At 53.9% G+C, this 15,178-nt stretch overlaps 1 protein-coding gene across 1 annotated transcript; it reads right to left on the bottom strand.

Moving 5' to 3' along the window:
- Positions 1-443: 443 nt before the first annotated feature.
- Positions 444-12,839, bottom strand: SEMA3G (semaphorin 3G). The gene is made up of 16 exons (XM_081285592.1): positions 12,681-12,839; positions 10,680-10,840; positions 10,499-10,561; positions 10,123-10,242; positions 9,753-9,843; positions 9,524-9,640; positions 9,181-9,326; positions 8,866-8,980; positions 8,686-8,755; positions 8,253-8,397; positions 7,769-8,000; positions 7,583-7,674; positions 6,935-6,976; positions 5,179-5,407; positions 4,758-4,894; positions 444-3,194 (listed from the first exon to the last, which is right to left on the bottom strand). The coding sequence occupies exons 1-16, from the start codon at positions 12,775-12,777 to the stop codon at positions 2,730-2,732; spliced, it is 2,322 nt and encodes a 773-aa protein (XP_081141718.1). The 5' UTR covers positions 12,778-12,839; the 3' UTR covers positions 444-2,729.
- Between the last annotated feature and the right edge of the window lie 2,339 nt (positions 12,840-15,178).

Genomic DNA, 15,178 nt, shown 5'->3' with positions numbered 1-15,178 from the left:
CTCTCCTCCTCCCCAGGAGCTATGGCCCCCACAGCCCAGCCCAGGCATGAATTTGGTGGCCTTAATATACATTGGTATGTGACTTGGGATGAAGGCTGCACCAGGCCAAGTATAGCTATTACAAATGTCAAGTGTTGTGAAAAAGTAGCAGAGCTGCCTACGTGCCTGGCTGACCTTTGCCAGCCTTTCTCCCCCCTCTCCCCCCCCCCCCAAGATCCTCCTGAAGTTCCAAGAAGGTCAAATTTTACAAGACCTCACTCAGGTCAGGACTTTTCCTAATTTAATGAGCAATCCTAGCTTTATAGACAAAGTCCTCTGGCTCCTTCCTTCCCCTACTACCCATCTCCCTCTCTGCTAGAAAATACCACCCAAGGTTATGGGGACCTTTTCCCTCAAGGAAGAGGTAGAGTGGCAGATGCATCAATCAATTTAGTACAGAAATATACAGATATAATAACAATATAATTATGTGATATAAATATTAACTTCATCCCTTTCTTGGGAGGCTCTTGCTTTCCTCACTAGAACTCAGGGCTGCCATAACAATAAAAATAACAATACAAGAAGTATGCTCCAAAGACAGAGAAACCACAAGGCCCATCTCAACATAGGAACACAAAAATAGAATTCATACATAGAGGCCATTTCCAGGTATTAACAACACAGTACCATGGAAGGAGGGCAATTGGTAGAAGCTGTCCATATTTTCCCAAATACAGATATACAATGCTCCCTCCGTTTTCCAGAGTCACTTCCCCAGAGGACCTGGCTTGGAGCTTACCAAGCCTAAGCCCAGCCACTGAGAGCCTGTTTGTCTCTTTCTGGCTTCCCAGGGATAGAGGGCAGAGCCTGCGGCAGCTCTGACCCCCCTCCCCCCACCTCCTGGAGATCTGCACTCTCTCCTCCACCTCTTTCATCTCTGTCTCCTCTTCCTTCTTTCTTCCACCATCCCCTCCTCTGTTTTTACCTGCTCATATAGCAAGACAGCACCCCAGGCAGAAAGGATTCTCAAGATGTTGTTAGATTAACCTCAGTGCTTCTAGTACACTTGCCATATAATCAAAGGGAAGGGGTGGGGGCTGTTTCAGATTCCCATACTCTGGTGGTGTGAGGGTGACGGAGAGAAAACCCAATGCCCTTCAGGATTGAGTTGCAGTAGGGCAGAGAGCCTAATTTGCTGTTTCTTTTTCCTCCTTTGTTTCTTCATCTTGGTTTTTGGAAGGAAGGAATCTCAGAGTTGATGCCCTTGTCTCTTGTTAGTTTTGTGCGTCACTAACTTGTTCATGTGCAGGCTGGGAACAACTTTTCATTTAGTTATCCTCCTCCTCCTCCTTTGTGCTCCCCAGACTAAGAAACTGCTGATGGCAAAAACAACTCCCCTACATGCCCAAGCAAAATGTAACCTTGCCATCTGAGCCTCATCCCCAAGAACCAGCAGGACTTACAGTTCTTAGCAGCTAATCTCTCTTCTTAAAGGAAAAAAAAAAAAGAGGGCTGGGGATGTAGCTCAGTGGTAGAGCACTTGCCTAGCTCACTCACAAAGCCCTGTGTTCATCCCTAGCACCAAAAATAATTTTTAAAAAGACTTGTAAAATAACCCTTACTTAGCAGAAAATAGAGATTTTTAGGGAACATCTGACCTTCCCAGTATGGCTCCTGAATTAATTGATGCCATCTTGAGTCCTTGAGGACACCTGGGCCTGGGTCCATAGCCCATCCTATGGTCTTTCTCTCTCCATCTTGATAACCTGTCAATTTTCTGTGGCTCTGGCCAAAGCCCTGACCCCAATCCTGACTTCAGGCTGTAGCTTGCAAAGACTCTACATTCCTACCCTTCTGTATTGCCCTGGGAAAGACAGCCCACTCCTTCCATCCCCAACTCCTCTTTTTCATCTCTAATCCAGAGGTGAGGACTAACATTTCCTTCTCCCTGATCCTTATCATGGGACCCTGATGGCGAGGAAGGGGAATCCCATCAGGAGATGTGGCTATTATAGAAACCTGGCATAACACTTCCGGGCCTGAAGAAAGAAGGTCACGCTGTGAGAACCCTCTCCCCGATTTATAAAGTGAGGCCTAAGACCTGGACCACCCCTAGGTCTCAGAAATCCACACCTCTATAATTCTGAGATACAGGAGAGGTCGTGGGCAGTGGCAGGGAAATACCAAGACATCAGGGCATGAAGAGGGTAAGGTACTGCTGCTCCAGCTCCTCAACACCTCCACTTGCCCTCCCCAACCTGGTCAGGGTAGGCTCCTCCTAACAGATGCTAGGTCAAGCAAAGAAGAGGCCGCTTCTATTCTCTTCTAGATGCCTGAGGGCCTCTGCCCAGATATCTCCTAGAGCCACCCACTTTGAAGGTCACTCAGAATAGCCATTGTTCTGCAGGCTGGGAAAGAACCACCCAATCCTCTTGCCTCTGGGCATACCCGGAAATATATTCCGGAAGCCAGACCATCTCTGAGAACAAATGGCAGGCCCCTTGGGGCTGCCAGGGGCCAAAGGGTGCCAGCTCCAGCCTGAGAATGAGAGCATAAAGAAGGGCAGGGAACAGGCCCCAGGCACAGGGCCCCTCCCTCAGGCCCCCAGTCCTTCCTGTGGGTAGCAGAGATTCCCATCTCTAAGAGGCAGTCAGGCATCCTGGTGCCCCTTGCCCTAGCTGGGTAGGTGGGAGATTCTGGGGGTTGCTGCTGGGTTCCCTGGCCCAACCCGACCACCCCTTCCATGTCTACGTGGCTTCCACCTCCCGGGGCGTCCGGTTGCGCTCAACCTGCATCCGGCTCTTCACTTTCTTGCCCAACTCCAGACCTGCCCAGCTCTTGCCTTTGGCCTGCTTCCCCCGGCTCCGGAAGGAGCCTGAGCGCTCCCCAGTGCCCGGACACCACACACGCTCACAGTACTCATCCACCCGGGGCAGATTGGCGAAGCCAGTGAGCTGCAGAATGTCCTTATACCAAGCCTTCGGTAGGGTAGAGGCCAGGCCTCCCCTGGCAGGGGGCTCCTCCAGTGTTGGCTTCCGAGGGAACAGACTGTCCAGCTCTGTGGCCACAATCACCTCCAGAGCCAGACGGACCACAGTCTGGGAGAAGCCATGCTCCAGCGTTGTGCAGGTGTAGGTACCGGCATCGAGGCGACTGAGCCTGCGGAACAGCAGCCCCTGCTCCATTTGCAGGACCCGCTCATCTGTCTTTACCTGCCAGGCAAGTGGGAAGGCACAGGGGACATGAGCACAGTGTGGGCCAGGATGGGTACTATTAGCTTCTTCGCCCCCTACTTCTCCACCTTGAGGGCCCAGTGTGTATGTCCTTCCCCTTGCCCATTATCTTCCCTGTCCAGAAGGGGACCAGCAGGTTGGCAGGTTGGCCTCTAGACTACAAGTTAATTGAGGGCAGGGCCTTACCTTCCTATGGTCCAGGAAAGAGCCTGTAAAGGGTTTTGTTTGTTTGTTTCAATAATATGAATGGCTGGTGTCTCCCCAAATCAGAGACCCAGGTATCAAACTTGGCCTTGGAGAGCCCTTGCACACATACACAGGAAGCAGACAGGCTAGAGAGAGATTTTTCTTTTTTCTTTAAAAAAAAATATATTTTTTTTGGTACCAGGAATTGAACCCAGGTGCACTTAACAACTAAGCCACATCCCCAGACCTTTTTTGTATTTTATTTAGAGACAGGGTCTTACGGAGTTGCTTAGGACTTTACTAAGTTGCTGAGGCCGGCTTTGAACACACAATCCTCCTGCCTCAGCCTCCTGAGCTGCTGGGATTATAGGCATGGCCACTGTGACAGCTTATAAGTGTACTTCTGAGCTTTTACTCTGTGGCAAGGAAAACTTCTTCCTCTCCACATGTACATACACACACACACACACACACACACACACACACACACACACAAGGCACACTGGGCCTTCCCTGTCTTAATTTTTCCTGTTTTCTCCCGCCACAGCACTAAGCTGACAGCCCCAGCCTGGGGTGCCCACTTCAGTGTAAGAAGTGGGAATGCAGCTCCGGTCCCAAACCATCTCTCTGAATCCTGTTCGGGCTTTAGTCTGTACATCTGGGCTGAGGATGCACTGCCTGGGTGGTTAGTATTGTGTAACTTCATCTTGTTGTCCTGCCCCCAACCCCAGGGAGTCTCCTCAGTGCCCAACCCAACAGCTGGCCCAAGGCTGGCCTCCCCCAGTTCCCAAGCTGGAGGGATAGTCCCTCCTATAATCAACCCCCTCTCCCCTCCTCTTTCCTGTGGGAGAATGGTTGGTTCCTCACCCTGCCCACCCCACTCAGCCTTAGGCCCCAGACTGAAGCCATCTCCAGGAGTTGACAGACCTTTCCCACGGGGGAGGAAAAGGCCTGGCCATATAGCTGGTCTCCCAGGAGAAAGTGTAGGACCAGAAATGGAGGGAGGTGGCAAGGTCCAGTAGTCAGGGAGGTACCCAAGCCTAAGGCAAAGGAGAACTGAGAACCCCTGGGGAAGAGATTTCTTCAAAGCTGAGCCATATGTGCAAACACAGGGTCCAGACCACACCAGACCCCTCTTCCCTCTCTGCTACCCACCTCTTAGACTTGGGGAGTTCCAGCTATATATGTCCTAGATTCCCAGAGACAGAAATAGGGGTACTTCCTCCTAGGTACTGTAGGGGCCTAACACACTTTTCTTAGTTGATCTTAGCAGGTTACCACCAAAAACCCTTCCTAGGGCTCAGGGCTTGGGATTACAGTAGGGAGGTAGGGTTTGGAGGCAGGGTCTTCACTCACCTGGTCAGGGCCCTCATCCTCTGGCCTCTGCAAGAACCAGCGCACAGCAGCCTGGGGAGACTTGGGCAGGCACTCCAGGAAGGTGCTATTGTGCTCTGTGCCATAGACCCTGGTGGTCATCAGTCCTGAAGCTTCCTCTGCATAGAGGACCAAGTTGGCTTAACATGGGAACTATGGAACCCAGGCCCCCAGGGCCACCAACTGATTCCTGCATCCCACCAGTATGATAAAGACCTAGGCATCCATTGAACCCCAAGCCAGTCACTGTACCCCGCACCCATGAGCTGACTAGAGCTGCATAAATAGGAAGCTGAGGACTGTCACAACAGGACCAGTCTGAAGTCACACTTCACAGGAATAGAGCCCAGACCACAGGATGGGTAGGAGCCCTGTTAGGGCGCCCATACCTACTGCCACTCACCATTCTGGCCATGACCCAAGCATTGTAGGGCAGGGTTGCCATGCCGGATGTCCTGTCGGCGGAACCGACGCTTGCCAGGGCTGGGGCGGTAGCGGGTACAGGAGGTACCATCCCAGGCGCAGTATGGGTCCCGGGCCAGGCAGCACTCAGCACAAGCACTTCCATAGGTCTCACACTGGTGCAGTCGCAGCTGAGCCACACCCAGCTGAGAGCCCACATACAGCATTTGCTGGGGAGAGACACAGGCAGAGCCCATGGTGAGCCTGGGCTTAACTAAGGAGCATCCAGACTCTCAATTCCCTTGGGTTTCCTGAAACCCCTACCATTTTCAAGAAGTCTTCCAGAACCTCTTGGATTTATTCTCAGAAATAAAGATGTTTGTCATCTACCTGCTCTATATGGAGTGGATGGGGCAGGTCTGGGGTCTTTTCTCTAAGGGACTTCTCCAGGCCATCCCTGCTACTGACCTTTATCCTGTACCCCACTGGCCTTTTCTTACTGACCTCTGATTTCAGAGGTGCACCTTGCTGTAAGCAATCCCAGTATAAAAGTTGGGATTTAAGGCTCAGTGGTAGAGCATGCACAAGGCCCTGGGTATAATCCCCAGTACCACGCACACAAAAAACAGTTGGGATTCACCAGGGGTAAACTGGGACATACATGGTATTTGCCACTTGCAAAAGGACATATATCAGGCCTCTAAAATATGGTTCCCTTGCCAGGTGTGGTGGTGTATGCCTGTAATTCCAGCAAGTTGGGTGGCTGAGGCCAGCCTGGGCAATTTAGCAAGACCTTATCTCAAAATAAAATTTTTAAAAAGGGGCCAAGCACAATGGCACATGCAGGTAATCCCAGCAATTGGAAGGCCAAGGCAGGAGTATCGCAAGTCCAAGGACAACCTCAGCAACTTAGGCCTTAAGCAACTTAGCAAGACTCTGTCTCAAAAAAAATAAAAAGGGCTGAGGGTAAGGCTCCGTGGTTGAATGCCTCTGGGTTTAATCTCCAGTATCAAAAAACTAAAAAATTTTAAAAACAAAAACAGGCCAGACATGGTGGTAAACACCTGTAATTTCAGTGACTCTGGAGGCTGAGGCAAAAGGATCACAAGTTTGAGGCCAATCTCAACAATTTAGCAAGACCCTAAGCAGCTTAGTGAGACCCTCTCTCAAATTTTTTTAAAAAATAATAAAAAGGGCTGGGGATTTAGTCAGTGGTAAAGTACCCCTGGATTCAATCCCCAGTACCAAATAATAATAATAATAATAATGTAAAAAATAAAAAGGGGGTGGGGTGAGGGTGTAGCTCAGTGGTTAAAGAACTTTCCTAAGTGTGTGCAAGGCCCTGGGTTCAATCCCCAGACTGCAATAAATAAATATAAATAAATAAAATGGCCATTAGCCCCACCCACACTTTAAAAATAAATAAATAAATAAATAAGGATGGGGTATAGCTCAGTGGTAAAGTGTTCAATCCCCACTATCAAAAAGAAAAAAAAATTCCAGATTTTGTTTCCAAGCACGTATCAACTCCCTTAAGAACTGGCCTTTGTAGATCTCTCCCTATCTGAACATGACCTTGGCACCTGTCATTGTCCACAGCTTCATGCATGTGAAACCCAGCACCCAGCTGGACACAGCCCTTGTTGCAGAGCCTAATCAGGCTTGCCGGGCACCATTCTCCAGCAGACTACGGTAGTTCTCAAGGAGAACAGGGTAGGGGACAGGGAACACATGAGGAGTCAGGCAGCTGCCCTTACCCTTTTGACAGAGATCTCCATTTCAGTGATGGGTGTTGGCACCTGGGGAAGGAATAGGCTCTCAGCATCGGCATAACATAACGAGAACTTCCCCCACATTCCACATTTTAGTCTCCAACGCCAGCCCAGTCGGTGCAACCCCTTAGCAACTGAAGCTGGACAGTCTTTTCTAGACATTGGGTTACAAAAAGGCCCCTTATCCCAGCTGGCCTCCAAGTGGGAGGGTTGGCTAAAAGCACAGAGTTCCAGTGTCCACTCCCATGGCCTTGTTACCCAGCAATAAGGCAGCTGTTACAAATCACACATCTCATGTCAGCAGGCACAATAGTTCCCCAAACACAAACGGTGCCCTATCTGAATCTACAGAAGGGTTAACAGAACTCTTGGGGACTTGGAATCTCAGCCACTTCCTCACTGTGACTTGAGCCCAGCAGGGCTTTGTCAAGGGTGCTCACTGTAGCCAAACCTCCCTGGGGAACCGTAGGTACTTTCAGTCCACAGACTGCAGCGGCAGGTCCCCCAGTCATTCTGAAGCATCAACCAGGCCTCTGTAGCAGTGTGCCAGTATGTTCTGCTCCTCCCCCAGGCTCCCTCTGGCTTCCCTATAGCCAGTCCCAGACCCAGGGATAGGAAATGCCCTCTGCTCACCTTAAACACCTGGAGCTCCTCCAGATCCACTTCCTCGGGCTCCTCTGAACCTCCTGTCTGGAGGACGATGAGTTTGAGCACAGAGCCTGAGTCTGGGGCAGCAGAAGAGTCATCAGTGAGCAAGGAAAGAACAGCTGGGCCTTCACACACCTCCCCAGCCTGGCCACTCGGATTCAGCCCTCCTACCCGTCCCTAGGAAGATGACATCATAGGTCCCATCTTCTGCCTCCACACGGTCCACCACGATCTGGCTCAGCCGCTGGGCCAGATTAGTCTTGATGAGGACAGGGCGGCCACGCCGAGGCCGTACAGGCCAGAACATGAGTGGGTGGGCTCGGGCAAACTGCAGCACCTCATCTGGGTAGTCCTTGGTGCTGCCAAAGGGTCGTCCTGGCTGTGCAGTCATCTTGCTGGGACACTGCAGGCAACAGCAAAAGGAGCCCTGAAGTACACTGGGATGCACACCTCTCCTCCCAGCCTGCTCCCCTAACACCTAGGGGCTGCTCTTGGGTTGGAGAGGTTCTCCTATCCCACCACACCTTGCCCCATCGGCCCAGGCCCTCTGGAGTGCCACCCCATCCCTGCCATGGGATGCATGTGGCCCCAGTGCTGTTCCAAGAAGAGTCCCTCCTGGCAGCTGCTCAGGCCTCTTTTGCCAGTAGATACTCACCACACCAGGGCGGGGGAAGGGCACCTTTCCCCCATAGGGCCCCCATTGGTGCTGAGGACCATCACGGTGGGCAAAAGGCCCATTGAAGACCTCCCATATATCTGCCATGTGATACACACAGACGGCAAAGCCCTGGAACACGGCACTGCCGAGGAGAGACAGGGACAGTCAGGCCAAGGTAGCTGTCATGGGTAGGAAGATAGGCTTGCTCCAAAGGAAGGACAGAGGGCAACAGAGTTTGCTGAAAGTAGAAACTGAAACACAAGGACACTAAGGCGAAAGCAAAAAGAGGGAGACAGAATACAGAGTCACAGAATCAGAGACAAAGACAGGGACCCATAGCAAGACTGGGGTATGAAAGCAGAGATTCAGCAGAGGGGCTGAAGGGCGGGGGCCAGGGATGATGGGGTCAGAGGAGGCTAGGTGTGCCCACCTGACGGTGCTGAAGAGCGCGTACACCTCCAGGCTTTTCCCCGCCTTGGGCCACAGCAGGAACACGTCCTCTGGAACACAGAAGGGCACACAGGCATCATGGCCATTGCCAATGCCCCCACTCACCAGCTCTGAGCCCTCTCCCTTCCCAGAGTAAAGGCCTGCCAGGCCACGCCCTTACCTAGCTGGTCAAAGTGGGTCTCAGCACCACCAGGGCCGGGCACAGAGCAGACCAGCCTGGCTTTGAGGAAGGTGCTCCACTTGTTCACCAGCACCCTCTGGCCACCAGCATCGTTCTGAGGGATGGGAGGCCAGAGTCAGTCTTGTGTCCCATAAGGATGGGCCCCACCTCCTCCTGCTCCACCCTCATCTACTGGGAGAAGGTATGGATGTCAGCTTTATGCTCGCCTCAGTTTCCCCATCTGTGGCAGGGGCAGGTCTGGGAAGGGGGGTGCAGCAGGAGTCTTGAACCTCACCACCCCGTCACAGCTCTTACCACACAGACACGGCCCACACGGCTGACAGTGACACGGCCTAGGCCACCATCAGGTGAAGGGAGAGTCTCCGAAAAGAAGAAGTACACCTTATCATTATCCTGGTCAGAGTTGTCAGGGATCCGTGTGGCCATCACAAACCGGGGCTCTGAGAGGGTGACAGGGTAATGCTGGTGTGTGTGGGGGTGGCTCACAGGGTAGGATGGGGGAATGAACCCAAACGACAAGAAGCAGCATGGGGACCCCCACTGGAGACTAGAGTTCCAGGGAATTCAGTGGCCTCTCCTCCCAGCTCCAGAGCCTCCTCTCCTCCCTGTTTCAGGAGCGGGTCCCAGTAGGCCTCACCGTGCAGAAGGTTCTGGTCAGAGTCAGAACGCAGTGCTGGCCGGGGACCCCCACTTCGGAAGATCATGGCCTCGCGTCCCAGGAAGTCAGCAGTGAGACCTGTGTACAGTTCCCCACCTGGAGAGGGGGTGGGAACAGAATTAGGGATGAAAGGCCAAGCCCAACAGCCAGGCCCCATCCCTTCCTGCTCCCACCATCCCTAACCCCACCCTGACCTGGGATCACCCACCTACAAAGGTGCTGGCAAAGGGGCGGCTGGGCTCATGTGGGCATTTCCCCCGTCCACTTTCCACACTGCTGGGCTCCAGGTGGAGTACATGCTATGGGTAGGGAAAATGGAGGGAAGGTTGTCACCTGGGAAAGAAGCATTAGTCCCCCACCCTGGCCATGGCCCTTGCATGCGTGTGGCTAAAGAGTGGGGGGTGGGCAGAAGGCGCCTTCATTCAGGGCCTCTTGAATGGGGTCATCACCCGAGGACAAAGGCGCCTTTCAAGGGCCTACCCCCTCTGTCTCTACCCAGGCTCAATGGGAAGGGTTCAGGCAGCAAAAAGGAAATGTCACCACTTTCCAGTCTCTCATGGGGCCGGACACAGACTCACCTCCCCACGATGCCCAACTGTGATGAGGGCACAAGTGGGCTGGAAGGCCCCGGTACCACATGCCAACAGGTGGGTCCGGTTGTGGGGCTGCAGCACCCGCACAAAGTTGGCACACTCCATCTAGCAGGGAGAAGAAAGGGTGAGGCAAAAGGGTCACCCTCTGTTTGGGCCCTGTGGCTCAGCCCTGCTGGGCTGAGCAGCTCTAAGGGAAGTGGGGAGGGGTAACATTCTTCACAAACCTCACAAAGCCCTTGGGATCTGCTCCTAAAACCACCCCCTTCCCAAGTAGAGGCACCCAGTATGACTGCAGGTTATCCTGGGGGTCAGGGTCTGGGACCAACGGGGTTAGGGAACAATCCCTTCCAATAGCACTCACCAGAGGATCTCTTCCCTTTCGAACACATTCCTCCCTCTGGCCTGGCTGGGGCAGCCACAGGACCTGAAACACAGCCTGGTGACCTCAGGTACTCCCCTAACTTCACAGCTTCAGTTCCCCCATCTGACCTTCTACCTGCAGATGCCCAGCTTCCCCCAAAGCCCACATTAGTCCATCTCACCTCCCGAGGATCTGGCCATGCCTGGTCTAGGCGCAGAGAGTAAAGGGCATCACGTCCCCCCAGAAAGAGGCGGTCCCGGTACTCATCCAGGTACATGGACTGGAGGTCCAGAGAGCCTCGGGGGCCCAGAAAGATGGCAGAGCGGTTGGCAGACAGGAGGTCTAGGAGGGAGCAGAGGGAGGGGAGTCAGGACCTGCTTCTCAGCCTACTGTTCCAGTCAAGGAATGGAGATGGAGGGTCCAGCTGTGCATTCAGCCTCAAAAGCACTCACATCTGGAACATGCTCCCATCCACAGGGCTGCTGGAAGGTTTTGGGGACGTGGCTCCTGGGGGCAAGTGGGACAGGAGGCTCTGAGCCCCCATCCAGCCCAGCCCAGATTTATAGTCCCTTGATCTTTCAACTGACGCCTTCCCTCTATAACATGTGCACCCTGCCCAGTCCCCAGGGAAGATGGCCTCACTGGCAGAAATTAAAGCAGCAATCTGGGCAAAGTGCAAGAAGAGCTTGCAGGAAGGGAGGGTGAGTGTGAGCAGTGAGCGAGGCTGGCTGTTGGAGTGGTGGACAGACAGAGGGAACACCTGGCAAGGGCCTAGATGCAGGCCAGGCCAGGCACGGCCAGGTGGAGTTCCAGCCGCCAGATCAGGGATGTGACCAAAGAGAATTTTCTCCCCTGTAGACTCTGCCCATCCAGGCTCTAGAGATGGAGTGGGGGCATCTGGAGACAGTGGTCCTAGGAATTTAGAATCCTGGTATAGATCCCTGGGGTCTGGAGGTGATGGGCTGTCAAGGGACTAGCAGAAGGATGGGGTAAGAAGGGGACATGGGCCACCCTGGGGAAGGCCCAGAGCACCCGGGTTTTCCCTATAGGAGCTTCCACAGCCCTGCCTCCACCCCATCTCCAAACTCATCAACAGGCTCCTTCACAAAGCCTTCCTCAGCTGAGAGTACCTTGGGGAACTCTCCCTGTTGGGGCTTTTTCTGGTAGCCTGATCTCTCAAAACTACAGCCTCCAGAACAGGATCATTTCCACCCTCAGACTCTCCACGACAAACAATGTCTCCCCCTCAGTCTCCACAGCAGGCCTGTGTCTCCCCGACTCTGACTGGGATTCCCAGTGGAAGGTGATCATCCCCCTTTTTCATAAGAAGAATCTGCCATGAGCCTGGATCTCGGTGACGTTTCCCCTACAGATCATTAGAGGAGGCTGTGCCAGCTAGGCTGGGATAGAAGAATGCACCCCAGGATGGCAGAAGGGAGGCTGAAATGTCCTCTGGGCTCCTGGATGGAGGGGTGATGATGAAGCCAACTTGTGAAATGGGCTGCAAGAGGCCAGGGAAGCCTGTAATCCCCAGTGGCTTGGGGAGACTGAGGCAGGAGGCTTACAAATTCAAAGCCAGCCTCAGCAACTTAGTGAGGCACTAAGCAACTCAGCAAGACCCTGTATCTAGATAAAATACAAAAAAAAAAAAAAGAGGGCTGTCGTGTGGCTCAGTGGTTAAGTGCCCCCCCCCCCCGCCGCCGCCCCCTTCAATTCCTGGTACAAAAACAAACAAAAGAAAAGAGGTGGGGGAAGTTTTTCCCCTCCTGTGGCTTGAGGACCAAAGGGACAGGATGCTGCCCACTCCCCTACTGTCTGCTCAGACCCTCCAGACCTGCCCTGTGTCCCCTCTCCCCTGCCAGGTCCCTCTCTCCGCTTCCCCACCTGCCAGTATCCCTGTTGAGGAGTGTCAGGGTCTCCATACATCTGTTTCCCTTCTCAGCAGCCCTCACCTCCAAGGTTTTGCCCACGCGTCTTTCTCCCACCTCCTCTCTGGTCATGGACCTCAGGACATGTCTCCCTCCTCTGCCTTGGGTCATCCCCAGGAAGCCTTTCCCAAAGGTTGTGCAGGGCCTGGGGCTCCATCCCCTCCAGCCCCGGGGCTAGCTGGTGGAGGGAGAGGTGTCTTGGAGCAGGGAGCACCCACAGACATGCACAGGAACAGGGGAGCTCTAGCCAGTACCTCGGTAGGAGAGTCGCAGGCGGGGCACACTGGGGCTGCCCCCACTGATCAGGAGTCCCCCCAGGAAGCAGCAGATAGCCCACGCCAAGGGGGCCATGCTGGGGAAACGGAGCCGCCCTCTGGTCCCGCTGCTGCTGGCTGTAGTTTGCTCTGTTGCCACCAGACCAGCCACTTATAAGGCAGCAGCTCCACCCAGTCATGGGCGGGAAGGGGGGGGGGGGAGGCAGAAGGGGAGGAGGTGGAGCCCGGCCATCCACCTGCAGCTTCTTCCTCCACCTCAGCTGGCCTGCTCCATGCCTTTATGTCAGATTGGCCAGTTCCACACCGGGAAGACTCTTTCCCAGCTGAGGTATAGATATTTGTACAGAGAGATAGACATTCACAAACTCAGGTCCCCAGGCTCCAGCAAAGTGACAAGGAGGGAGAGATATCATGGAAGAGGTCAGGGATGAGAGACAGAGGTTGAGGGGCTGGGTGGGGGTCTAGCTGGGCTTTGCTTTGTTCCCTGCCTCCCCAGTGCCATAGCAGAGACTCCCACAAGCTGGCCCTAGTCCCAGGTCCCAAGTGTTATAATGGCCCAACCCCTGAAGCCTTGGCTAGGCTACCCATTTCCCCTGGCAGGGCCCAAGTTGCCTGGGGTGGGGTCATTTCCAGTCCAAGGGGCTCCATGTCCTGGACAGGCAGTTGAGGTCTGGCCACACTTCACAGATCCAGGACTGGCAAGAGAAGAATGCTCAGGATCTCCTATCTAGGCCTGTCCCTATTTGGCCTCCAGGCCCCATACCTCCTCCCCATATCCACCAGGCCCCATCTCAACTCATTGGGCTTGCTTTGAGGTAGGAGCCAGGGAGAACCTCCATTGCCCTACTTCCCTCTGGCCTCCAGTCCTTCAGAGACCCAGGGCCCAGAGCCCAGCGAATCAGCAGTGGGTTCGTCCCAGATCCCCATAGGCCTCACATAATACGATTTTGCCAGAGTTTACTTGCTCTACCCTTCACTCTGATGAAGGGGGGGCCATGGAAGAAGGCCAAGGGTAGATAAGACCAACAGGCTGAATCTGAGGCAAGTGAGGGAACTTCCCCATGTCCCCTGTTTCAGAGAAACTCCTGTCCCTAGCCCCCTCAGCTGCCACCTCAACCCCACTCCAGATCTCTAGGCCCCAGAATCCTAGACCCTGAGCACTAAGATTTCATCTTGAGTCATAGTTAGAGGATTCTAGAAATTCCTTCAGGTTGGGCCTCCCAATGGGCTGACCTCAGCCCTCAGGTGGTGGTCAGAAAACCTGGTGGGGGATATAGGGGAGATATATACTCAGATAGGGAAGGACCTGACCCAGGCCACACAACAGGCTGAGAAATCCCTCCTGGGACACTCTTGCTTCTGGAATTACTAGGGATACTGGGACACCCCCCCCCCCAAATCTTTCTTCCCACCACATCCCTGGGAGGGAAATAGGTTGGTCCTTAGGTCCACATGAGAAGGACCTAGGAGCCTTCAACCCTGTCTTCCTGTCCCATCTTCCCCCAACATATACGCGCCTCCTCCCAGGGTGGAGGGTCTGATTTGGAAGTGGGCCAGAGGCTGCTCAGAGAGACCAGTGACTGGGAGAGTCAGAGGTTGAGGGGACTCAGCCCACCCCTTCTCTGGCTTTGCTGGGGAACCTTAACCAAAGCCCTTCACTCTCTGGGTCTGCCTTTTCCTCCCAGAGCTGGGGCCCAGCCACCTTGGATGAAACAGGGCTACATAAATCCATGAGCATTTCTTGTGCAAGGGCTGCTGTGGTGGTGATTAGATCCTGGAACTTCTGTGAAGAGCCCCTCTGCCTCTATTTCCCTGCGGAAACATTTTGGCATATATCCCAGGCTGGGGGCCAACATCTAGCTGGGGAACCATCCGGACAGCCCTTCAGCCAGCACGTGGCTGCCAGCTGGAAGCCCAATCACTCGTCAGTCTGCCAGCCCACCCTGGGGGTCTCTGCTCAGCCAGGCCCCCAGCTGGGGCTGCAGGGAAGCCTGTGTCTACTGGGGCAGGGTATAGGGGACAACCCACTCCATGCAGTAAGAACACATGGCAGGGGCTTAAAGACCAAACTCTGTTGACTTGTGAGGCCTTGCTCAGGTCATTTCTCGCTATGGACCTCAGTTTCCCTAACTAGAAAGGGGGTAATAATCTCCTCTAAAGGTCCTCTGCTTGCTGCCTGCAGGTAGGAAACAGACCCCCAACAGTTCCAAAGTCTCATACCAGTGGGCCCAAACACATGCGTTGTTTGCCATCTAGTGGGCAAATGGGAAACTGCTCGAGGCCCAAAAGCAGCTCGTTGATTCTGCCGAGCAGATTCTGCTGGGCAGCAGGACCTGACCACCAGTAAAACACAGCTTCTTGGGGAGGCAGGCAGTAAGCATGTAAGCACAGAACAAAGAGGCAGGGGCAGTGGGAGATGCTCCAGTAATTACTTCTGATGTGAGAAATCAAGGGAGGCTTTAGGGAGGAAGCACTAT

This window comes from Spermophilus citellus (assembly GCF_964194105.1).
Source record: "Spermophilus citellus genome assembly, chromosome: 3".
Taxonomy (NCBI): Eukaryota; Metazoa; Chordata; class Mammalia; order Rodentia; family Sciuridae; genus Spermophilus; species Spermophilus citellus.
The sequence above is the reverse complement of the archived record's forward strand: the minus strand, read 5'-3'. Positions and strand labels throughout refer to the sequence as shown.